General features: G+C 35.9%; 2 protein-coding genes across 8 annotated transcripts in view; one reads left to right on the top strand and one right to left on the bottom strand.

Moving 5' to 3' along the window:
• The window catches only part of PDS5A (PDS5 cohesin associated factor A), a 139199-nt gene that overhangs the window by 49455 nt on the left and 62224 nt on the right, over positions 1–27520 (bottom strand). For all 7 annotated transcript variants that reach the window (XM_024118288.3, XM_024118291.3, XM_055086088.1 and 4 more), the window contains 9 exons: positions 23190–23305; positions 20902–20996; positions 19673–19818; positions 16600–16751; positions 15134–15247; positions 13084–13165; positions 11423–11471; positions 11052–11191; positions 3314–3429 (listed from right to left, as the gene is read on the bottom strand). In XM_024118288.3, the coding sequence (XP_023974056.1) occupies positions 3314–3429; positions 11052–11191; positions 11423–11471; positions 13084–13165; positions 15134–15247; positions 16600–16751; positions 19673–19818; positions 20902–20996; positions 23190–23305 (1010 nt within the window). The remainder of the gene's footprint in view (positions 1–3313; positions 3430–11051; positions 11192–11422; positions 11472–13083; positions 13166–15133; positions 15248–16599; positions 16752–19672; positions 19819–20901; positions 20997–23189; positions 23306–27520) is intronic.
• Positions 23866–24248, top strand: LOC102977017 (metallothionein-1E-like). The gene has a single exon (XM_055086094.1). It carries the CDS (start codon positions 23931–23933, stop codon positions 24114–24116), a length of 186 nt encoding a protein of 61 aa, XP_054942069.1. The 5' UTR covers positions 23866–23930; the 3' UTR covers positions 24117–24248.

Below are 27520 nucleotides of genomic sequence, written 5' to 3'. Positions count from 1 at the left end.
TTTTTGGCGGTACGCGGGCCTCTCACTGTTGTGGCCTCTCCCGTTGCGGAGCACAGGCTCCGGACGCGCAGGCTCAGCGGCCATGGCTCAGGGGCCCAGCCGCTCCGCGGCCCGTGGGATCCTCCCGGACCAGGGCACGAACCCATGTCCCCTGCATCGGCAGGCGGACCCTCAACCACTGCACCACCAGGGAAGCCCTATCCTTTTAGAACTTTTTAAAGGTATTTAAATATTCAAAATCCCTTCATTAAAAACAAGAAAAGACCCTTCTTCAACCTTACTCTCTCTTTCCATCAGTTCATTTTTCTCCTTTACTTTTTATAGCTAAACTGTCTACACTAGCTGTCCCCAAATCCCAATTTATCTCCTATAGCAGTTTAGAAGGGTGATAAGGTGTATGTATATCCCTTTGATTTTCTCAGACCTCAAGATGGCCAAGTGGGATCTAGTGGGCTCCTACTCAGCTAGGCCAGTCACCTCTAGACTTGAGCAGTTTTCTCTGCTCAAATACTGTACTTTTCTTTGTGTACCATGATGTGGTGTGGAAGGACTATCCTATGCCCTTCTCAATCCGTGGTAATCTGGATTTGTCCTTGCTAACCCAAAGAAACTATTCTGGGCATTGTAGTGGTTTTCTATTTTTTAAATTCAGTGGATATTTGAATTTACTATTTTACTCTGGGCAGTATCTGACCCCTGACCTCTTTTGACCATGCCTTCTTAAAAAACATCTTTTAATTTAATAAATTCTTTTTCTTCTGCCAGCCTTTTAATTGTTAATATTCCTCAGGATTCAGTCCTCAACCTTTCTCTTTCTAAATTTTACCCTCTCCCCAGGTTTCAATCATTATTACAATCACTACTTCATTTTCAACCACTATCTACAGACCAATAACTAACTGTAGCATGCATATGTGTATTTGTATGTACATAAGTCTGGGGGAAATATACTAAAATAAATATATTTTTAAAAGTTATATTTAGAATGATTTTCTACTATTCCCAATGCTTCCTTCCCAAATCCTTCATTATGGCTGAAGTATATGCAATTTTCTAAATAATTCTTGACTCCTTTTGCCTTTGTTCTTTTGTGTCTGCTATTTTTCTTCCTAGAACAGCTATTTGTTCCTAGAACAGCTATTAACATTCATTTAGCACTTAACTATGTGTGAGGCATTATGTTAAGTGTTCTACATACTGTATGTTATTTAAGCCTCTCAACAACTTCACTGAGTAGTAATTATTATTGTTCTTATCTTAAAGATGAGTAATTTAAATAACCTGCTCAATGACACAGGGCTAGTGGCCTGGTCTGCTCTTCTCCTGCAATCTTCACCTGGCTGATCTCTATAATTCCTACTGATCATTCACTACCCATATTATGTGCCATCTATTTCAGGAGCCTTTTCTAATAACAAACCCATTTCACACAATTCAGGTTAGGTAACTCGCCTTCTCCAATTGCCCGATGTACTTTAAAAATCACCCTCTAAAGGTATGTTCAATGAATAAACCCTCTGTTTGCAATTTATATTCCATGAAAATTTGGTTACATGGAAGGCATCTTATATGACATATATTTCTCAGTAAAATTAATAAATTAGAATTTTGCATAAAATTAGTCTCCTAGACATCCTAACCATAAGTTAGTTGGTTTTTCTGAGCCCAAACAATCATGACACTACTGAAAAAACTTGAGTTTTTGGTCTTTTAAGACTGGAGATCAAACACTAGCTTATTATAATTTACTAAAGTAATGAAACTCTGTGAGGCCTCATGGAGACAAATACCAAAGGCTTCCTGATGCCAATTATATGTCTCTTTCAAAATCAATATGCAAAGGAAAGAGTGCCTACCATTTCCTTGATTTACCCCATTAAAACCAAATGGTATAGAGCAAAGGACACTGACGTTGAAAATAATAAATCTCAGTTTAAGTTATGGTTTTTGCTATTACCCAGCTGTAAAAAACCACCTGGCCTCTCTCAGAACCTTAGCTTTCTTATTTGCAAATAAGGAAATTAAAAGATAAGGAGATCTTAGTTAAAAAAAAAAAAAGAAAACTCCACAAAAAACCCCCTACAAACATCACCATTATGAGCTTAACTGTGTACCCCCAAATTCATTATGTTGAGGTCCTAACCTCCAGTACACCTCACGATGTGACTGTACTTGGACATAGAGCCTTTAAAGAGATAATTAAGGTAAACCGAGGTCAAATGGGTGGGGCATAATCCCAAATGATTGGTGTCCTTATGTGAAGAGGAGGTTAGGACACAGACATGTGAGGAAAGCAAAGAGTTATCTCTCCATCCCATGGAGAGAGGCTTCAGAAGAAATCAAACTTGCTGATACCTTGAATCTTGGACTGCTAGCCTCCAGAATGTGAGAAAATAAATTTCTGTTGTTGAAGTCACACAGTCTGTGGTATTTTGTTATGGCAGCCCTAGCAAACTAATACAATTGGAATTTCAATACAACCAAAGTAGTGATTCACATAAGATAAAATAACTAACAGCTAGAACCAGGTCTCCTAATCCAAAGAAAAGAGAATCAATAAATGCTATTTAGTTACCCAACATAAAGATATGTAGATAATCTACGGGAAAAATGGTTAGTGCAAGGGAAAAGTATTCTCAGAAATTTACAACAGAAAATCATTAGAAGCAAGTGAAATGCATGAAATTATGGGAACAGTTAATTAAAAACAATAGCTGTCAATGTCTATTATGCTAGTCTGCTTACTTTTTGCATAGTATCACTAATTTCACATGCATCTAACAAGATGTTATACCCATATTAAAGTTAAAAATAAATTAAAAACTCAGATAAAGTAGAGCCAAAAAACTGGTAAGTAATACACATGTGTTTTGAAAGCAGATTAGTCTAATGGCAATCTTGTGCTACCTTCAAACTATTATTCTGTTTTTCACATATCTCAAGTGAACAGTAATATAATACATACTAAAGAACACTATGTGGCCATGAAAATTGTTAAGAAAACTCAAAGACTGATGATAGCCTATAGATTTAAAATTTTCTTCCTTCTCATGTTCTAGGTTTTCTTTAATGAGCACATACAAGCTAAAAATAAACACAAGAACTCTTAAAAAAAATCAAAAGTAGTGAAGAAAACCAAAGATCAAAAAATGAACTCTGGTCGTTCTTTCAACTTCAATGATATATGCTTCTGCCTTTAAAAAGGTGTACAGGAAACCTTTTTAGGTCTCCTTGGGGACCCAGAATTTAAACTTACAACACTGTAGTTTCAGATTATATTCTATTTATGAATGAATATACTTTCCTAGCTTACCTGATGGCTTCTGAATCAATGTGCACAGGTGCAATTCTTTCCAACAGAAATTTGACCATTTCTAGGAAAGGATTTGTTGGCTGCTTAGGATTTGCAAGTTTCCGGGCTATTTCTCTCTATAGAAAGGAAAAGAGTTTTTACAGTAAGTATCATCCTCTTTCACGTTTTTCAAAATAAAAATGATCACAGGCAACAAAAGCATTTAAAGATTCAAAACCATCAGATGTAAAAAAGCCCTTTTCCTGCTTTACAGCCTGACTAAAATGATATACTCATTAGGCAATCACTAGAAAACCTGGACTGTAGAGAAAAGAAAGGGGGTGACATGGTATGATTTATGCCTTTAGTCTCATATTTCTCCCATAAAATTAATACCCTGTAAACAATCTTTTTAATGCTCTACTTTTGAAAAAATTAAAATACTTTATACTTTCATGGGTTTCATTGGTTTATTTCATAGTTTGAAAAAATACTTTTATTTCAGTCAACAATTTGCCTTTTTTTTTTTTTTAAAGAGGGGAAGACTTATAAGTGTATAAAGTTTTTCAGCTCTGGAAGAACATAGTTGAGTTCAAAGACGGTGGCATTACATCAAAGAGCTCCTACAAAGAAAAGATATTATTACTGCTGGAACTTTCTAAAGAATATAAGGACTTAATATTTGTAGAGACTGAGTCCTCCAAAGACAAGGTTAAATTTACAATGTGCTGGGCACTGGGGTAAGAAATTTACTTTAATAACAAGGCTTTTAATTGACTATCTCTGATGAATAGGTGTAAAATGTTAGCTGACAAGATAAAGCACATTAAAAGTGCTTTCTGAACTATAAAGCAATAACAAATGATAGTCACTCAATTAATTTTTCTTAAAAAAAATTTTTTAAGGATATTTGTCCAAGGGGATAAAGGAAAAAAATTTCTATTGTAGTTTCAGTAACATCTTGACACAAATTAACTATAAAGGTCACATTAAATTAGATAACCATCCATATTTGTTATTAGAGTGTAAATCCAAAGGACTGAGATTCTGAAGAAAATTTATTAGTCACTAGGAGATGCTTGATTTATTTTGCAAGCTGTAATTAATCAAGCAAAATTTCAGCATTTGAGAAAATAAAAATATTTTAGGCAGTGCTTAGGCCTCATATACTTTGCTCTAAACCACAGATACACATTTAAAATCAACTTAAATACTCTACTATCTTTTGAAATCAGACTTATTTTGTGCAGGTCTCCCAGAGGCGATTTCCCCCCACTTTGTATAAAATTTAGTTGCTTTAACATAAGATAAAGTCAAGTGATTGTCTAACAACAAATATGCCACTGGAAAATTGCTAGGCAAACTATATAGTCAGTACTAAAAAATGGAAAAACTAGGCATTAGGAAAGAGTTACAGTAATACATATATAAGCATAAGAAAAATAAAGGAAATGCTAACAGGAAAAAGAATAAATCACATTTAAGCACAGTAATAGCACTATATAAAATACACCAATGCATGTAAATAATAATATTAAGGCACAGTTTTAAAAACCTGACATTTTTGTATTCCCATGTAACAATCTTACATTTAAGTAATCCTTCAAACCATATTTTATGTATGTAATATTTAGGTAATCTCTTATAACAATTATTTAAAAATAATATATGTCATAATCATAAGTGATACTGGGGATAAGCAACAAGCCAAATTAGTATGTGGCAAGTAAGCAGCAACACATAAAGTTTCCTTGTTTTCTTTACACACTCTAGAAAAAAAAAGGGGTACTCACACATACTTCCAATACACAAACAGAAACATCAGATAAAGATGTTTTACAACTGAAAAGTAGTTGAGAACTACTTCTGAGAAGTAACCATATGTAATCCTTTTAGGAAATGACAGCAGAAAGAGTAAAGAAAATTCTTTCTATATTCCTGACAATGCTTCAGAAATTTCTGATCAAATCTATGCTATCATTGCAGACTGATATTTACTAGTTACATAGTTACTAGTTACATAAGTTGTTTAGAATACTTAAGCACTCTTAAGGTATATCAAAGAAATAAGGAAATAGCCCCTATTCTCAAGCAGTTTATAATTTACTAATTTGTTATTACAAAAAAAATTTTAAAGCTTTAAAAAATGCTGCATCTATATATCTCTCTTTTTTTTTTTTTTTTTTTGCAGTACGCAGGCCTCTCACTGTTGTGGCCTCTCCCGTTGTGGAGCACAGGCTCTGGACGCACAGGCCCAGTGGCCATGGCTCACGGGCCTAGCCGCTCCGTGGCATGTGGGATCCTCCCGGACTGGGGCACAAACTCGTGTCCCCTGCATTGGCAGGGGGACTCCCAACCACTGCGCCACCAGGGAAGCCCCTCTCCTTTCTTTTCCATACATATCTGCTTTCTCATTTTGACAATAAAAAATACCTATTTGTTTAAAAAAAAAAAAAAAGTGGACTTCCCTGGCGGTGCAGTGGTTAAGAATCCACCTGTCAATGCTGGGGACACTGGTTCAATCCCTGGTCCAGGAAGATCCCACATGCCGCAGAGCAACTAAGCCTGTATGCCACAACTACTGAGCCCACGTGCCAAGAGCCCATGCTCCGCAACGAAGAGAAGCCACCGCAATGAGAAGCCCGCACACCACAACGAAGAGTTGTCCCCATGTGCCACAACTAGAGAAAGCCTGCATGTAGCAATGAACACCCAACACAGCCAAAAATAAATAAATATATTTTTTAATTAAAAAAAATTAAAAGTTAAAAAAGAAACTATTCTTTCACATACACGGCATTTCCTCTTGTATAATCTACTGCTTTCCTAGCTAATAAAAATGATTCCTGGGGGACTTCCCTGGTGGTCCAGTGGTTAAGACTCCATGCTCCTAATGCAGGGAGCCCGGGTTCGATCCCTGGCCAGATCCCACATGCCGCAACTAAGATATCCCACACGCTACAACTAAAAAAAAAAGGATCCCACATGCTGCAATGAAGATACCCGCATGCAGCAACAAAGATCCCACGTGCCAGCAGTGCAGCCAAATAAATTAAAAAATATATATTAAAAAACAAAGGCTTCTGCATTTAAAAAAAATTCTTTTTATATTTATATAAAAATATAAATATAAATATAGGATTTATATTATCAATATTTTTCTGCAGCTGGAATCAGTAAACTAGATAAAACACATCTCTCACAAGAAATAATTTCCAAAGGTTTAACTTTCATGTTAGTGACCTATTCTTTTTGATTCCTGGGCCCAATTCTAACATGGTGAACAGGGGCGGGGATGGGGGGTGTTCCCCCGCTACCAACAAGCAATTCTCTGCACACAAGCAGAGCATACTAAAATTGAATCTCTACCCCACACCCGCCCAACTCTCCCACTTCAGATGCCAGTAGCAAGCCCAGGTTTACCTGTACCTCTAACCAAATGACTATAAATCAGAGGTTCCCACAACCCCCATCCCTTCCTTGGGCTCAATTAACTTGCTAGACTGGCTCACAGAACTCAGAGAAACATTTTCTTACTACTACTAGATCACTAGTTTATTATAAAAGTATATAACTCAGGAACAGCCAGATGGAAGAAATGCATAGGACAAGGAAAGGACTCAGAGCTTCCATGCCCTCTATAAGCTTGCTACTCTCTGCAAATATCTACATGTTCACTAAACCAGAAGCTCTCTGAACTGTGTCCTTTTGGGGTTTTATGGAGGCTTCATTACATAGGCACGATTGATTAAATAAATCATAGGCCATTGGTGATTGAAGTCAATCTCCAGCCCCACTCCCCTCTGAAAAGTTCCAACCCTCTAATCATATGGTTGGCTCTGATGGCAACCAGCTCCTATTCTTAGGTGAGTTTCAAAAGTTACCTCATTAACATAACAAAAGACACCTTTGTTACTTTCATCACTTAGGAAATTTCAAGGGTTTTAGGAGCTCTGTGCCAGAAATATGGACAAACACCAAATACATACTTCTCATTAGAAATCACAATATCACACCTGTGTGTCGCTCTCATTAAACTATAGAAAAGGTTATACTGGGACTTCCCTGGTGGCACAGCAGTTTAAGAATCCACCTGCCAATACAGGGGACACCGGTTCGATCCCTGGTCCAGGAAGATCCCACATGCCATGAAGCAACTAAGCCCGTGAGCCACGATTACCGAGCCCGCATGCCCCAACTACTGAAGCCCGCATGCTCTAGGGCCCGTGTGCCACGACTACTGAGCCCGCGTGCTGCAACTACTGAAGCCTACGCACCTAGAGCCCGTGCTCCACAACAAGAGAAGCCACCGCAATGAGAAGCCCGCACACTGCAACGAAGAGTAGCCCCTGCTCGCTGCAACTAGAGAAAGCCCGTGTGCAGCAACGAAGACCCAACACAGCCAAAAAAACAAACAAAAATTACATTAAAAGAAAAGAGGAAGCATTCTATGACTGTTACTAAATAGCGTAAGTTAGCATCTCTCTCTCCTTCTGTTTTTTTCTGCTTGACCTCCTCCAGAAGATATAACTATGCTAATACACACCAACAAGGCCTGAATCTCAGATTTCTAAATATAACTGCTGGAGGCTACATATACATCATTATCTTCTCCTATCCCTAAAGTATCTCCTCTGATATCCAGTCACCCAAACTAGAAATAAAGCAGTCATGCTTCATATACTGGTCTAATTCCTACTCATCCTTTAAGATTCAACTCAGGAATGACTTATTCTAGAACAAGCTATTCCCATTTCCACCCCTGCCTGGGATGGCTGCTGTTCCTTTGTGTTACCAAAGTGCATGATTCCATCAGAATATTTAACACACTGTATTCTCTATTGAAATATTTGCCTGCCTCTGTCACCTAAACAGCAACTTCGGTGAGAGAGCATGTATAATACAATTTACTAAATTATGTAATGAATTATAATGGTATAGGCTTGACCACAGGAAAAAAAATAATTTGGACTTCTGAAGACACAATGCATATCCAAATAATCCCATAAGGAAGGTTTTTCTTTAAAGTATAGTCCGTGAACTACTCATCAGAATCACTTTGAGACTTTGCTGAAGATGGAGATTCAGGACCCCACTCTAGACCTATTTTAATAATTCTTAGTGTTTGTCACGTATACGTAACATCATAAGAATTACTATTTATTTACATCCTATAGGGCAGTGCAGGGGGCCCTCTAGTAGGCCGTACATAAATTTTAATTTTATCTTACTCGTTTAACAATCCAATGAGGTTGATAATATTTACAGGTGAAGAATATGAGGCTCAGAAATGCTGAGTAACTTATTAAAGGTCAAATTGGTAGTAAATGCTGAAATTCAAACCTAGGACTGTCTCAAATGCTAAATTAATAATATTCTTAGAAAATCTTAAAATTTGGGAACCATAGTCATAGGAAGACGCTAGAGGATAAAATAGCAAGCAGAGCTGAAGCTATGGAAAATAAGTGGTTCTCCACTAGAACCAAGGTGTGGAAACTCAAAACCTGAAGTCCAAAGAGAAAGCAAATCTATACAGCACGTATTTCAATACCATTGCTCACCTTCTCACTATACCATCATGTATACTTGCATTAATCTACAGTATGTGTCTATTCATATTCCTTGCTCAAAGTACTTTTGCTAAAATTTTTTAGGAATGGAATTGAAACAAAAGGGGAAAAAATATCAGATCTCCAGTCCTGCTAACTCTGTTACTGAGGAAAAAAGGAATGTGGATATTAAAGGATATGTATAACTAACAACAATAGCCTTTGGGGAGAAGGACAAAATGATACAGATGTTCTGGGAAACAGCAAAACTATTCTAACGGTGGTTGTTTTCCTGAGCATTTAAAGGGTATTACAAATCCTACTTTACACATGAGAACATAGAGATAAAGTTAAATAATGTGCTCAGAATACACAATGCTATGTAAACTAAGAGAGAAATTACTGTGAAACCGTTTACCAAAGAAAATGAACTAAAAAAATACGAAGAGTAGAAATTTTCCCCTCTGGAATAGAGTTCTATGAGCCATTTGGTGGCCCATTTCTTAAATATCCTCAGAATAACCTCCCCTCCAAAAAGGTGTCATTACCATGCTCTTTCCAGTGCAAGTCCAGTCCTCATCTCCACTTTCCTGCTTCCTACAATCAATTCATCCTGAGATGTTTTCCTTACAACATCTGTTTTACATATACATTTTGGATTTGGAAACTCTTAGATATTTCTGTTCTGACAAATAGTAGGAATTCATGTTAGTACCATTTCTCAAACTCAAGCTCAAGTCTTATTTTTCTCAGACCAAAAAATACCACTTGATTGTTCATTCTTAAGGTCCACATTTCTTGAACAGTACTCAGTTTGTACTGGTTCTTGCAAACAATGATGAAATGTATAAAAAGAGCACTATCGAGGGTCTGTGAGATCTGGACTCTACTTGCAGCACAGCCACTATAACCAGCTGTGAAACACTGGATGAGAAACTTCATCTCTTTAAAATTCAATCCTTACCTGTAAAATGAAGTCGTTAAACCAATTCTCTCTGCGTTTTTTTCAAGCTATTTCATTCTATGATCAATTATATTAGTAGATGCCCGGCAGGATACAGTATTCTGGAACTAGAATTCTAAATGCCGAAGAAGTAAATGAAACCTTTAAATGTTCTCAGCAAACCATCCTGTTCAGAAGTGCAAAGACCGAAGTACTCTGGGCAACTGGCACAAGCACATCCCTAGGCCCAGTGGAAGAGTCCACTGCTTCCTTCCCTAAACTGGCTTCCTCCCACCTGTTCCTGATTACTCCTCTTTTAAGATCCATGTAGAGACCCTATATCCCTACTAGACTGAAAAAAATACATACTCCACGTTCCCAGATGACTTTGTATATACATCTGTTATAGTCCTTAAACCTTATCACATATTTAAATAATTATCTTTCTAGAACAAAGTTAGACATAAATAACTGAAATGATTTTCTTTCTCTTATTCGTCTCTGTAAGCCTGGTCGCAAGCATAGTGTTTGTCACATATGTGTAATACTACAGAAATACAATTTATTTAAATCCTAAAGGGCAGTCTAGGGCCATGTATCTATATCTATATAGGATATCTGTATCTATCTCCTCAATAATCCTGTGAGGTTGTTAACATGTAGAGATGAGAAAAATGAGTCTCAAAAATACTGAACAACTCACTAAAGGTCTCACTGGTAGTAAATGGTAAAGATGAAATTAAACAGAAACTGTCCCATAAAATGCTAAATAAATGAATGGATGAATTTTTCCTTCCTGATATTGTCAACGATTGGTTTTCTATAAAATAAAGAGCCTAAGAATAAAATGAAGACAAAAGCCTAAATAGGAATTACCTTATCTATAAATGCGTATATGCTAACGTAACTGTTACTGATTTACCTACTAATACATGGGAGAAGAAAATACACACACACAACACACAAAAGCATTTAGAAAATTCTTATTTACCTAATGAATGTCTACTAAATATAAAGCATTTTATCCTGCTCAATTCCTAAGATCAATCTCCCTGGCTTAGTTCTCTAGTGTTTTTCCTGGAATTTGGCTGACGAGTGGTAAGTAAAGAGAACTAAATTGACCACAGACACACTCCTAGGTAATTCAGAGCTCACAATATTGTTAAACTCACACAAATAAAATAATCTATGTAAAGAAGGCTTTAATGAAATGTAAGTTTCTATAAGCAAAGCTAGGAGAACAAATATAAAAGTATAATTTACTAACCACACAAACATCTGCCTGTTTGCACGAACAGGTTGGACTGATTAACAACTCCAACTGAGACCGCAGTTTTTCATCATCACCGAGGACTTGGTTAAATTTCTTCACAAAATCTTGTGCTTTCCCAGGGTCAGGCAAATTCTCTATAAAATTAAAAGAGAATCAATACTACAAAAGAAAAACCAGTAAACTAAAAGCAAGCTGTCTTAAAAAATAATGCTGAGGCACCAAAAGATAATCGGTCAATCTGGCTCTTAGAAATAAAATTATTAAGAAAAGGATTATTTTTTCTTACTTAGTATTAAATTGATAGTCCCCCTGGGTAAATTATTTGATGTCTACTATATATCTATGGAGTGAATAAACATACTCACTTGCTATGGTCATCAGTTTTCCAAACATGGCAGAACAGTTAGCCTCAGACTGAAATTTAGAACAAAAACAAAAGCTGTCACATGTGCTACGAAATTTTGATAAGAAAACTATACTCAGTATTGCACATTTTTTTTAAGTTAAAAAAAATCCATCACAATATACCCACTAGAAAATGGCTTACCATATCTACACCCTATGTTGATAACAAAGAATTATGGAGTAGCAACAACTATTAAGTTAGCACAAATAGAATGAAAGGAGATGCCAGCAGGAAGTTATTTTTTTAATTTTTTTTTTTTTTTTTTTTTTTGCGGTACGCGGGCCTCTCACTGTTGTGGCCTCTCCCGTTGCGGAGCAGAGGCTCCGGACGCGCAGGCTCAGCAGCCATGACTCACAGGGCTAGCCGCTCCGCGGCATGTGCGATCTTCCCGAACTGGGGCATGAACCCGTGTCCCCTGCATCGGCAGGCGGACTCTCAACCACTGCGCCACCAGGGAAGCCCGTAAGTTATTTTAAAATTTTTAAAAGAGTATATAACTTTCATAGGAAAATTATCTTGCCAGGAGATTGAACAGAAGATAATGAAGACAATTATCATATAAAATTACTGTGAAACCATACACCAAAGAAAATTAACTAAAAATGCGGAGAGCAGGGCTTCCCTGGTGGCGCAGCGGTTGCGCGTCCGCCTGCCGATGCAGGGGAACCGGGTTCGCGCCCCGGTCTGAGAGGATCCGAGGGGCCACGGCAGAGGGGGGCCCCCATACCACAAAAAAAAAAAAAAAAAAAAAAAAAAAAAATGCGGAGAGCAGAAAAATTTTCTTTCTGAATAGAGTTCTATTAGCTATTTTGTGGCCCATTACTTAATATATCACCTCCCCTCCTACTGCCCTTTCCTCCATTACAACAAGAGTATTATTTTATTATTGAATCTGCATGGTCCCATGAACCACCTGCTTTTGTTAAAGTTTTGTTGGATCACGGTCATACCCATTCATTTATATACTATCTCTGACTGTTTCTGCACCACAAAGGCAGAGTTAAGCAGTCATGGAGACTGTATGGCTGGCAAAGCCTAAATTTTTACTATCTGGTCATTTACAAAAAAAAGTTCGACAACCCTTGCTTGGGCCACTGAGGGGTCTCTGTGTATGCTTCCCTGGCTAAGAACACTGATTCTAGCAAATATGTTTAGAAGTATATTAAGAGATTATTCAAATTTCTTTTCTCCACCTTCTAGAAAATGTTGGGCAGAATTTCTTTGTTAATTTGACTTTGGCATATTCAAAGGATTGATACCTGATTTGATACTGACTCTACAATAAAGGACCAAATCACAGAGCAAACAACATTTATGACTTCTAATATAATTTTATATTAAGGTTTAAATCTAATGATTTGATAATTGATAAACTATAACTTCTTAGTGTCTAAATACTTGATAAGCTGGAAAACACCATTTCTTTGCTCATGCTGGAAAATAAAATTTTGTTATATTCATGTGAAATGCAAATTTAGCTTGGATAACCACAGAAATTGTTTAACTGACATGTGGAAAATAAAACACATGAAATACTTTTTGCTTGCTTCATTATATATGACTACAGAAAAATTAACAATGACTAAAACTATGAATTTAAATAAAACATCATGAATCTACCGTAGGCTGCTTGTGCAAATCCAACAGTTCTCGTACATGACTTCTAAGCATGTTCTGACACTTCCACATTTCATTGAGAGCTCTGTAAATAAAGTTATAAATATGAAAAAAATACATAATATAACAATACTGGTAACTACTCAACCTTACTACTTTTCTTACACCATTCTTCTACATCTACCTAAAATTTTAAGCACCAGAAAATTTACTTATTAGGATTAACAGAGTTTAGTTTAAATTACTTAATATAAGGCTTCTTATGAGAGAAAATATTTGAGAAGTTTCTAAGGATGAACAGGATCATGCCAGGTAAACTGAAGGAACTGAGACATTCTAAGCAGAGGAAGCCAGAATGTTCTGCTACAAGAGAGATAAAATGTCATCAAAGCCCATGGCACATACAGGAAAGTGAAAATAAATTTATAGGCTTGGAGCACAGAATGTGAGTGGGGGAGCATAAGGAAGCTGGAACATACAATAGAAAAGGATCAGATCATGAAGGCCTTTTTGTGCCAGGCTAAGGGGGTATGCATGAAGTGGTGCAGACTATTTCAAAAAATGAATTTCTTAGAAATGATGTGGATTCAAAATGTTAAATTTAAATTGAGTTTCTTTATTCTAGACTCTTTTCTCTCCACGAAAGCAGATTTTCTTCTCTCACAAACCCACTCTGTAATTTCAGGTGCCCAAAAGACCTCTGGGAAATTAGTCTATCTCTGAGTACTCTTTGCCAAATATTTTGAAATATAAACAGAGATCAAGACCTTAGGCCAGGGGTTTACTACCTACAGTGAACATTATGAACCACTTTCAAATCCTTTTTTTAAATGATGGCTAATGTCTCCTAATAGGATGCACCAAGGATACGTTACTCTGTGGACTTTCTGCTGAAAATGCATAATCTTGATCCAATGATGAGAAACACTGGATGAATCCAAACTGAGAGAACATTCTACAAAATAACTGGCCTAGGCAATACTCTTCTGGAAAATGTCAAAGTCATAAAAGACAAAGACAGACTGAGGAATGGTTCCAAATTAAAAAAAGACTAGAGACATGATAATTAAACATGCAATGTGTAATCCTAGAAAGGGAAAAAAAACATCCATAAAGGACATTATTTGACGATTGAAGAAATCTGAATACACACTGGATTAGACAATATCTTATCAGTTAAATCTCCTGATTTTCATAAAGGCACTCTAGTTATATAAAAGAGTATCCTTGTTCTTAGGGAATACACACTGAAGTATTAGAGGTAAAGGGATCCAATGTCTGCAAATTACTATCAATGGATCAGAAGAAAATACATAGATAAAGTATGTGCAAATGGCAAATGATAAAGCAAATGGTCAAAAATTATGAATCTGGCTAAAGGGGTTATCACAAAGCTTTGTTTTATTCTCACAACTTTTCTGTAAATTTGAAATTATACAAAATTAAAGGCAATATATATATATGTAAATGTAATAGCTGAGGTTCTTATTCAGAAAAATCATAATTTTCTCAATGACAGGAGTTATTTAGTTTTTTAAAAGCTTTATTAAAGTGGAATGTCCACACATCCTAGGTGGCCTGGGATAGTTAAAGTTCATGCCAGTTGTCTGAACAAAATTATTACTAGTGCCTCCTTTCAATCTCAAAAATATCTCAGTTTGGACAATCAATCATATGGTTATTCTACACAGTGATCTGGACATGCTCTCCTGACAAAGAACCAGTTCTTAGCTCTTAGGCTTAGTATGGTAAAGCTCCAATAGTATGTTTCAGATCCCAGTCAACAGGTAAACAAAAGATAATTTTGACATGGGGACTTCTTTGAATCCCTGAAACCACATTACTGGCTCAGTTGCCAAATATGCCTATGTATATAGGAATATTTTTGCTTTTAACTTAACCGAACTTATATCATATAAATTTTCTCTATAAATATTTATCTGAGGTTCTTGATTCAACCAGAAGAAGCAACAACCCTATCAACAATTAAATAAGATGAAGTAATTTTATGAAATCTTCAAGAAATACTCCAATCATTTAAAAAGTAACTTACTTGACAGCATTTGGATCCAAACTAGCATATAAATAATACAAGCATTTCATTCTCTCTTCTGTTTCCAGGTTGTGGGGGACAAGATACTGAGCAAAGATTTTCTCTACCAACAGTCTACGAGGCAAACAAACAAAAAACAAAATTATTCTATTTCTTAGAAGCCACAGCCATTTCATACTTTATCCACCTCAGGCAAAGATACCATACCAATGATACTTATGTGTGAAAATCCAATGGAAAAGATCAGTATGTGATCAATGCTTTTCCTTGCAAGTATGGCTGTTTTAAAATTTAGAGCTACAGTTGCTATTTGTGGCTTTACGTTTTAACAATAAGAAACATTTGTTCTAAAAGGGTTATATATTATTCTTGAGCACAGGGTGCTAGGCTGTTCTACCTGTTCTTCTTCATCAGTCTGGAGCTATAGCAAATTACTTAACATTACACATAAAGCTATGATCTCAAGAATAATTAATTCTCAAAAAAAAAATTTCCTTTGATTAGTTTGGCTCCTTTCCCATGTTGTCATTTAGTAAAATCAGGGGGCTCTTCCTTCATCTTCCTGAAAATTCAGCTTTTCTTATGCACATTTGTCTCCTCTCCACACTCTAAATTCCTCACCAATATTAAAATATCCTTCTTGCTAAGCTTATAATTATTATTCAACATCACTGGAATAAGAAAATGTAAGGGCTCTTCATTAGTCAATGAAATACATAATCAATGATGTCAAAGTAATCAGTCTAACTCAATAAAACATTGCAAAGTATTTTGCAAAAACCGAAATCATTACTATAATCCAACAGAGAATTGTAAGTAACATTCAGAAAATGAAAACAATATTAAGTTCTCATCTCAAGAAAAGAATTTTCTAACCATGTATGGGGACGAATGTTAAACAGTCATTGTGGTGATCATTAGGCAATATATACAAATATAGAATCATTATGTCATACACTTGAAATTTAATGTAATGCTGTATGTCACTTATACCTCAATAAAAAAAATACAGTAATACCTCTACTGGTACTTACAGTGTTGTAAAAAGGAAAAAATAACTAACAGTTATTAAATAGTGCTACTTTGCCAGGCAGTGAGCTAGGGGGCATTACATTCATTATTTTATTTAATCCATACGACAATTCTGTAAGAAAGGCTTATTATTACTCCTTTTTAGATAAAATCAAGTACACCGAAGTTAAATCATCTGTGCATGGACATAGATCTAATAATGGGCAGAATGAACATTTGGTCTCTGGTCTGAGTCCAAATCTCATGCATATTTCACTATTATTATGCTAACTCACAGTCTTGGCTGGAGTCTTATTTAAACATGGTATGTCTAAATATGTAGAAAGTGGTTTCTAAACTTAGATAAACTAATTATTATGAAAAAATTAAATAGAAATATTTAAAAATTAAAAACACTTTTATATTCAACCATTTTACCAACATATTAGACTCACTTGTCATCGATGCTATTCTGATAATAGATATGCAAAAGTTTGTCCTTTATCCAGCTGACTTTCTCTGCAGCTTCCTTTCCTGCTTCACCATGAAGACAGTATTTCTTATAAAGCTGAGCCAGACCCATCATAGCTTCTTTTCTTACTCGCCACTAGAAAGTATAAAGTTTATTGGATAAGCTAGATACCAAACTTTAGTATACAAATCTGCAAAAATTACCATTTCTTCACTAGGTTGCACAATGAGATTTATGTGTGCATAGATTAGCACAATATTAATTTTCAAAAAAGGCAGACAAATCACTTAACCAACAATTCTGATTATGTTCCTACTTAGAAATCATCCAATGCAAATACTGCTAAATCACCTACCAATTTTTTATTTCCCTCAAAGCCAAGCAACAGTAAATCTTACAGAAGATTTCATTAGATTCTGTCTAAAAAAAAAATTTGGCCAAGTTTTAGAAGTGATTAAAAAATAAAAGAGAAAGCATATAATTCACTCTGCAAACAAAAGCCCTATCGTCTGGAATGTTTTGTCCTAAGTTACATCCCTTTTGATATTAACTCAGAATAGGAAGAGCAAAATTTAGTATCAAGATCTTAGAATTACAAAGTTGGAAAGCACCTTAGTGATCATCTTAAGTGAACTTCCTTACTCTGTAGATTAAAAGGGCAAATTATTTACCTAGTCACATCCTAGCCCGTGAAAGATTCTTTGGGACTTAAAGAAATTGGAATGGTTTATGAGGAGGAAAGAAAGGTGGTGAGAGGAGAGTGGACAGAAAAGTAGACTATAAAAATCTAGAGTTAGAACAACAGTACGATGTAATAATAACCACAAGTTATTTGTCTCAATAACAAATCAGAGTATACTTTGGCCTATTTTTTTTAATACATTTATTTACTTATTTTGTGGCTGCATTGGGTCTTCCTTGCTGCACGCGGGCTTTCCCTAGTTGTGGCAAGTGGGGACTACTCTTGGTTGTGGTGCGTGGGCTCAGTAGTTGTGGCTCGCAGGCTCTAGAGCGCAAGCTCAATAGTTGTGGCACACACGCTCAGTTGCTCTGCGGCATGTGGGATCTTCCCAGACCAGGGCTCGAACCCGTAACCCCTGCAATGGCAGGCAGATTCTCAACCACTGCGCCACCAGGGGAGTCCCATCTTTGGCTTATTTAAGTTAATACTTTCTTATAATTTTTTAGTATAATTTTCTCATTTGTATGCTATTTGGTAGATGAAATGAAATTCTGTTCCCATATAACAGGTAACAGATGTCTTTTGACATGTCTAACATGAAACGAAAGAATGTAAGCCGTGAAATCAAAGATTTAAGTCCTGTCCCCACATTTTATAGAAAACAAAATTCAGAAAGGCTATACTCAAGGTCATTTAATTCATTACACCAAAAACCAGTTCCTAAAATGTACAGTAGGTGTTATTCGAATTATTAGACCATATCATACAGTCTCAGTTAGCAAGAATCATTTATTCAACTCTTCCTGAAACTATAAACAAACACTGACAGAAGTAGGAGTGAACTGTTTCTAAAAGGAGGAAGTAACACAAACGGCAATACCTGAAATCTGGTTTGGGGGAGAGGGAGTAGTTAACAACTAACCAGTAGGAAGTGTCATTTCATTTAAATTAAAGCCAAGGGGAAAAAAACTCTCAGAGTTAGAATTACTGACACAGTTGAAAAAGTTAAATGGTGTCTATTTTATGTATCTGTCTCCTATGACTATTTCAAAAGAACTTAAAGAATGCATCTTGCTCCTAAGTGTCTACTGACAGATGAATGGATAAAGAAGATGTGGCACATATATACAATGGCACATTACTCAGCCATAACAAGAAACGTAACTGAGTTATTTGTAGTGAGGTGGATGGACCTAGAGTCTGTCCTACAGAGTGAAGTAAGTCAGAAAAGCAAATACCATAAGCTAACACATATATATGGAATCTAAAAAAAAAAAAAGGTTCTGTAGAACCTAGGAGCAGGACAGGAATAAAGAAGCAGACGTAGAGAATGGACTTGAGGACACGGGGAGGGGGAAGGGTAAGCTGGGACGAAGTGAGAGAGTGGCATGGACATATATATGCTACCAAATGTAAAAGAGAGCAAGTGGGAAGCAGCCACATAGCAGAGAGAGATCAGCTCAGTGCTTTGTCTCCACTTAGAGGGGTGGGATAGGGAGGATGGCGGGGAGACGCAAGACGGAGGTGATATGGGGATATATGTATACATATAGCTGATTCACTTTGTTATACAGCAGAAAGTAACACAACAATGTAAAACAATTATACGCCAATAAAGATGTTAAAAAAAAGAATGTATCTTGCTATATCTCTATAGCAAGATATTGCTTTTCTACCCTGAAATTATAGCTAAATTACATTGGTTTCAAGAGGGTAGCAGATTTTCAACTATGCTTCAAATAATATACCACACTGCAAAGGCAACCTTTGTTGAAGATGTTAATAAGTAACACATTTAATCAGCCTGCCTTGCCTGTGTATCTCTTACTCATGGTTGACACTTTCTTAGCAACTGCTACTACTGTTCTTAGTACTGCTTTTCTTTATCAACCCACGTTTTTAACTGCATCCACATGGAGGAAATTACACAAAAAGAATAGTAACTAAACATCATTTCAGCCCTCAGCTTAGCACAGCAATATGGAAACACCACTTTCATAGAAAGTATGATATTCTAAGACACTTTTGAAGAGGTAACTATAAAAGAAATAAATACTGGTGATCAATCACTATTCTTCTAAAACTCATCATGTAAGTGAAAAAGTAAAATAAAACTTTAATTTAGCTATTCTTTTTGTAAAGGTAGGCTAAAAAACCCATGCCTAAGATCTGAAAACTATAGAATCCAATGTATTCATTTGTAAAGATAATTAAAAGATACACAGGAAACATACAAGTTATTAGCTTTTTATTTGGTATTGTATTAGTTTGACTTTCACACAGAAAAACTTCAAATAGAAAATAATTTCTATTGTATTTTGCTAACAATGTAAACACAGTAAATTATAAAAGAATAAAATTCCTCAGATTTTACCCGTTTGTCCAGTGTTCTTTCTCTTACAAAACCAAGTAGCTGATCATTTACTAAGGCAAGGTCTCTTTTGGCAGCTGTTATTATAGTAACAATGACATCATGACGAATAGCTTCTTCTGGATCATGTGATCTAACTTTCAAGTATTCTGAAATAGGAGAAAAAATTAAGCTAAATGTTAGCTATAATACTCATTATGTTCAGAATGACAAAAAAAACCTAATGCTTTTAAGTTTATGTCCATACTGGAACAATGACTGTAAAATGTGGCATAAATTAAAATTATTTAATTTTTGAGGTGGCAATACCCTACATAATAACAAAATAAACTATACCACACTATTTTTACTGTAAAGTCACATCTTAATATTTTATATCAACTATTCTGGAAAAGTCAAATCAGCACCTGAAATCAAATCAGCACCTGATTTAATACAGTTTAGAATTTAAGTTAACGATACATATTAAAAGACTTAAAATATAGTAAAAATGCTTATAGCAAGTTTGCTGATAGGTATATATCCTTACATTACGCTACATAAAATAACATTCTGTGACCTCTAAAAAAAATCCTAGGGCTTCCCTGGTGGTGCAGTGGTTGGGGGTCTGCCTGCCGATGCAGGGGACGCGGGTTTGTGCCACGGTCCGGGAAGATCCCACATGCCGTGGAGCGGCTGGGCCCATGAGCCATGGCTGCGAGAGGCCACAACAGTGAGAGGCCCACGTACCGCAAAAAAAAAAAAAAAAAAAAAAAAAAATCCTAAATAACTACGATACAAAGTTATTTCCTCTTTTTTGGTAAACAATATTTTGATAGCAGTTATTTATTTGTTACAACCAAGTAAGTAGGTTTAAATGCTCTACTTCAAGTGAAGAATGAGAAATTCTAGTCTACTTCAGAAGAAATCATTTTCCCACCTTATTATGAGATATGTTACTATATTTAATTATCACACAGATATAATGATTTGTGCCCAAACTCGGAGTCATAAGGAAGAGTCTACTTCCTCAAACTATGATTTCCAGAAAATTCCAAAGCATTACAATGTGAAGATTTCAAATGTAATTTTATTGTATAAACATGAAATCCCTTACTAGTAGTCCATGACTGGTAGAGACCTGAAAGAGTGCCAGAGTGAAACCTATTCAGAAACCGAAGTTGAAGTCAAAGGCCACAACTAAAATGTATTTGTGTGATTACTCTCATATTTCAATAAACCAGCTACCTTACCTGTGAGATCCTTTGCCAAATCTGGGTGATTCATTAAACAGTGACTCGCAAATTTCACACTTTCTAATCTCACAGGAACGTGAATGTCATTGAATCTACATAGAAAAAGATTGCTAGTATTAGTTGTAAGGCAAAATAACTATTTTCAAATAAGGTATATCAACACTACGTAAATACCTATGAACAACAATAGTTACTGATTATAAGATGTGTTGGGTTATTAAAATGACAGTTAACTTGTTCTGAAGGAAGAATATAAAGTAAAAAGATACATAATTTCACAAGAATATTTTTTACAGCAGGACTTTTTCACCATGCTAAAACAAAAATGGTATAAACACATCCCCCAACCCAAACCACCTTCACTGGAGAACCAAAAACTGGAGCTTAAAATTATGCTACAAAACAAACAAAAAATAAATATTCAAAATGCACAAAATCTATTTGAAAGAAGTTAATAGGAGGAAAATACTAGAGGAATGTGAGGTAGAAAGCAAATCACATATGAGGCAGACCCAGAAATTCAAAGATAAGTACATAAAATACATGTGCCATATTGCCTCATAGCAAAGAAGTTTCATATGGCTGGGACCAACCTGTAACTGCTATTTTAGGTCTAATATATCGTAAGAACTTAATAATATGAAACTCAGTATGTAGATTTAGAACTGCATATAATAAGTTGAGAAACTCTCAAGTTTTAAATTTATTGGGCAATTTAAAAACATATTTATTAATTATGAATAATGTTATTTTATTTTATTTACTTATTTTTTACCCTTTAATCCCCCTTACCCATTTCTTTCCTCTCCCAACCCTCCTCCCCTCTGGCAACCACCTGTTTGTTCTCCTTATCTATGACTCTGTTTCTGTTTTGTTATGTTTGGTCATTTGTTTTGTTTTTTAGATTCCATATGTAAATGAAATCATACATTATTTGTCTTTCTCTGTTTGACTTATTGCACTTAGCATAATACCCTCTAGATCCATCCATGTTATCCCAAATGGCAAAATTTCATTCTTTTTTTATGGATGAGTAAAATTCCATTGTTTATGTATATACCACATCTACTTTATCCATTCATCTACTGACTGGGTACTTGGGTTGCTTCCATATCTTGGCTATTATAAATAATGCCACAATGAACATAGAGCTAGTGCATATATCTTTTCTGATTAGTGTTTTTATTTTCTTCAGATAAATAATAGTTCTATTTTTATTTTTCATCATTATTATTTTTTTTGGCCACACCGTGTGGCTTGTGGGATTTTAGTTCCCCGACCAGGGATTGAACCTGGGCCCTTGGCAGTGAGAGCACGGAACCCTAACCACTGGACTGCCAGAGAATTCCCAATAGTTCTATTTTTAAATGTTTGAGGAACCTCCATACTATTTTACATAGTGGCTGTACCAATTTACATCACCACCAACAGTACAGTTCTTTTCTCCACATTCTTGCCAACACTTGTTATTTGTTGTCTTTTTGATAACAGTCTTCCTGACAGGTGTGAGGTGACATCTCACTGTGGTTTCGATTTGCATTTCCCTGATGATTAGCGATGTTGAGCATCTTTCCATGTGTCTGTTGACATCTGTATGTCTTCTATGGAAAAATGTGTATTCAGATCCTCTGCCCATTTTTAAATCAGGTTGACTTATGTATGAGTTCTTTGTATATTTTAGATATTAACCCCTTATCACATAAATCATTTGCAAATATCTTCTCCCATTCAATAGGTGGCCTTTTCATTTTGTTGATAGTTTTCTTCGCTGTGCAAAAGCTTTTTAGTTTGATGTAGTCCTGTGTGTTTATTTTTGCTTTTGTTTCCCTTGCCTGGGAAGGGAAGACACATCCAAAAGCATACTACTAAAACCAATAAGTGTGTACTGTCTATGTTTTTTTCTAGAAGTTTAACACCTAGAAAACCTCTAGAAAAAACCAGACAGTACACACTAGCATGGATTGGACCATGATGTCTTCAGTCTCATGACTTATTTTAAAAATTTAAGACTCTGAACATTCTCAGATGTGAACTATTTATTCTAATGACATTATTTTAGCACACACCAAAAAGATTAAAACCTGTTATGTGGGTAAATAAAAGACAAAGCTTTCTTCATAAAGAATTTGTCTTACAATTTATTCTACAATAAAGACAGCAACACAGGTACTAAAGACACAAACACATATCAAAGTTTTGATATGTGTGGTTTTAATCAAGTGCGCCACATTCACTAGCCTCCAAAATATAAAAGTTAGAATCCACAGAATTGTACGTTCTCTTACCGTCCAAGAAAACACTGCCACAGAGGACGATTCTGGGTTGCCAAATCGGAATCTTTAGAACCAAACAATTTAGCTAAAAGTCGAACAACAGCTAATCGCTCTTCTCCATCATTACTCTAAGGGAAAAAAGAAAATAAATAAAGCCTGAGGTTTATTCATCAGATTAAAAAAAATAACATGAAACATTTCTGAGAAGTTACAATTTCATTATTTCTGCTTAAAATGATGAGAACTTTAAAATATCATGTTCTCTCATTTACTGTGCATAAGTTGACTTGATTCCATGTTAGATCAGGTTCTTTGCTCTTATTTCATACACTCCCAACTGTTAACTTATGCCTACTTCACTGCTTGTTTGCAATCTGTAGATGCTGTAGAAACATGAAGATAATCATTCAATTCTAACATTCCGTAAGAGTCCTAGAAAAAATTCTGTGAGGGGAAGAGCTACAAATAATTCCTGCCCTAATCCTATAATTTGATCTCCAACATAAACCCATATCAATTAAGGTTTTGATATCTGAAGTTTTAATCAAGGTTCCCCTGCTGACTGGAGCACATGATAGTGAAGAATGTCATGATTCAGGAAAACTCATTTTAATAGAAGAGCATGAATCTTAAGAGTATCTAAAAGGTCAGGTGAACTGAACACTACAAAAAAGCAAAACTTGATGCCCCCCACCGGACCAGTGAACAGGCTTCGTCCCATGCTTTGGACCTCGGGCCTCACTTCTCCTCCAGATGGACCCCAAGTGCTCCTGTCCCACTGACGGCTCCTGCAGCTGCACTGGCTCCTGCACCTGCAAAGCCTCCAGATGCACCTCCTGCAAGAAGAGCTGCTGCTCCTGCTGCCCCGTGGGCTGCGCCAAGTGTGCCCAGGGCGGAGTCTGCAAAGGGGCCTCGGACAAGTACAGCTGCTGTGCCTGATGTCGCGGAGAGCCTGCCCCGGGTGTCAAGAGAGCAACCAGGACAAACCTGCATTTTACCGTTTTTCATACAACCGGACCTGACGCTACATTCCTTTTTCTATGAAATATGTGAGTTGTAATAAAAGTTGTTGACTTTAAACAAAACAAAACTTAAAGTTATTTTTTGATAGAGGCCGATTTTCTTATCCTGAATCAATATACTCTATAAAAAATGTTCTAGTTTTCACTAGTGATGTCACGTCTTAATATAAATTAAGTTATTCTGAAACCATATGGTACATGAAACTTTTTAAAAGTCACATATTCACTAGGAAAATGAAGGCAATAATGAAAAAAGCAGTTACTAATTTTTAAAGTGTTCAAATATAATGTGTGTCTAAAGCAATACCAGCAAGTCAATAAAAAAAATATTTTATGGGAAAAGACAGAAAGTGAAAAAAGAAAAATGAAGACTACAGGATATCATCTTTTCCTTAAGAATGTCTCAACTCTCAGGGATAGGGGTTTTGTGGTTAAAATAGGCACACTTACGAAACAAAGATAAAAATGAAAATTCAAGCTTTAACACTTATAACTACAAGAATAATTTTCTTTCACAAGGTTTTTCTCAAGCAATGTGACTACAATGCAGATTAGTGCTGCCTTTTGGTAAGTAAGTCCAACTGAGTTGCCAACATGATTTATTTTTTTAAAGAAAAATCAATCTATCCCTTAAATGTCAAACACTAGAAAAACTGGAAATTTTACTTTACTTGAAGGTGACTACTTAGTAGCTTAGTGATTATTTCAAATGTGACATTTCACATCTATGTAATTTAACTACTGAAATAAAATTAAATGAAAACTCGCTCCCACCCCCTGCCTTTTTTTTTTTTAATTTTAATTTTTGGCTGCATTGGGTCTTCGTTGCTGCGCATAGGCTTTCTCTAGTTGCAGAGAGGGGAGGCTACTCTTCCTTGCGGTACACGGGCTTCTTGTTGCGGTGGCTTCTCTTGCTGCAGAGCATGAGCTCTAGGCACGCGGGCTTCAGTAGTTGTGGCTCACGGGCTCTACAGCACAGGCTTGGTAGTTGTGGCACATGGGCTTTGTTGCTCCGCGGCATGTGGGATCTTCCCGGACCAGGGCTTGAACCCATGTGCCCTCATTGGCAGGCAGACTCTCAACCACTGCGCCACCAGGGAAGCCACCCCCTGCCTTTTTGTTTGCTTATTTTCTTTCTTTTATTTTTTGGCTATTTATTTATTTATGGCTGTGTTGGGTCTTTGTTTCTGTGTGAGGGCTTTCTCTAGTGTGGCAAGCGGGGGCCACTCTTCATCGCGGTACGCGGGCCTCTCACTGTCGCGGCCTCTCTTGTTGCGGAGCCCAGGTTCCAGACGCGTAGGCTCAGTAGCTGTGGCTCACGGGCCCAGTTGCTCCGCGGCATGTGGGATCTTCCCAGACCAGGGCTCGAACCCGTGTCCCCTGCATTGGCAGGCAGATTCTCAACCACTGTGCCACCAGGGAAGCCCTCCCCCTGCCTTTTTTGATTTTTAAATATGTTCTCTGAATGAGGTTGGAATATGATGATAGTTCTGGTAATTTTTTTCTGGTGCAAAAATCATTTGATGTCTCTGATGTACAGCTGTTATTAGTAATCTATACCAAAGTGAAAATTATCTCATTAAGATATTACCTAATACATTATTTGAATACAAATATATATATATAATGTTAATTAAAATAATGGGTAAAATGAGAAATTCTGCATTAGTAATTTACCAGTGACTTTCTGAAAGAAATTCAAATGGCCACCTAGTTTTTATTTTTCTTCAACCTTAGATGAAAAAGGTAACCACTCTGTTACTGCTTCTAATTACAAAGTAATTGATTCAGAACAATTCTCTGTAAAAATTTTCTAAAACCAAAATAAAGCAATTATGACTGTTTTATAATGTTTTAAATCAGTGAATAAATGTAAATGTCTATCTCTGCCTAACATGAAAAAAGTCTTAAATATAAAATGTGGCAAATTTTCTGACTATAGCAAAGCTGCTAAGTAGCACAACTCCAAAGTATCCCTTAAAACATAAGAGATAATAGCACTCTATGGACCCACACAGTGGATAGTGTATACAGTTGCATGCAGTGGCCCAGTATAAAGCAAAATCAAACAAACTGTTATGCTGAAGCATTTTCTCAAGTATTCTTATTGTCCTCAGAGGACTGTAACCTACGACTTTTAACTATAAAAAGCTGTAGCTATATGATTCAGGGATATAACTACAGAAAATTGCCACAGCTATAAAAACTTCCTAGGCTATCTGCTTAGCACACACTGGTGACACACACTGGTGACTCCAAAGGGGGCACCCTAATTATATATAGATAGTACCTAAACTACTCTGAACCTCAGGTCTCTTCACTTGTGATGAGAAAAGTAATACTGGTACAGGCTAGGGTTATAGTCAGAAGCAAATAACACAGGTGAGAGCAGCTGCTGTAAAACTATAAAATATTCCATTATTAGTATTATTTAGACACAGTATTAGTTCAGTATAAAGTCTTTAAAAGGCGTGAATTTATCTAAGAATACAGAAAAACATAAAAAACAATGGCCTTGGGTTATATATTATATATTGTATTAAAAGAGACTACATGGTTAGAAATATTAACTGACTATGGTGCTAATATTTTTTAAAAAGGAATTATGAAATCTATAAAAAAAAATTCTTGTTCATGTACCTCTAACGTACCCCTATAAAAATATCAAATTGTATCAATGAAGAAGAGAAGGTACCAGATAAAGGAGTAATAAGGACGACTCTGGTAAAATGAAAAGCTCATAACCCATTTAAAAAGGTGCTACTACTCAGTTCCAGCCATTCTGTGTCATGTAAAAATAAGGGCCCAATGTTGCGAAATCATCTGACTTTTTTAAAAGAAGAAAATGTAAAATCTCGATTTTAAGCAAAATCTGATTTCAAAATTTATTCATTCATTCAATGTTAGCAACTTTTTTTAATAGTGTTTTTATTTTTTATTTTATTTTTTTTTTAACATCTTTATTGGAGTAAAATTGCTTTACAATGGTGTTATAGTTTCTGCTTTATAACAAAGTGAATCAGTTATACATATACATATATTCCCATATCTCTTCCCTCTTGCATCTCCCTCCCTCCCACCCTCTCTATCCCACCCCTCTAGGTGGTCACAAACCACCGAGCTGATCTCCCTGTGCCATGCGGCTGCTTCCCACTAGCTATCTATTTTACGTTTGGTAGTGTATATATGTCCATGCCACTCTCTCACTTTGTCACAGCTTACCCTTCCCCCTTCCCATATCCTCAAGTCCATTCTCTAGTAGGTCTGTGTCTTTATTCCCATCTTACCCCTAGGTTCTTCATGACTTTTTTTTTTTTCTTA

The sequence above is a fragment of the Physeter macrocephalus genome, chromosome 7 (assembly GCF_002837175.3).
Source record: "Physeter macrocephalus isolate SW-GA chromosome 7, ASM283717v5, whole genome shotgun sequence".
NCBI classification, from domain to species: Eukaryota; Metazoa; Chordata; class Mammalia; order Artiodactyla; family Physeteridae; genus Physeter; species Physeter macrocephalus.
Note: the sequence above shows the minus strand (reverse complement) of the source record. Positions and strands in the feature narration are given on the sequence as shown.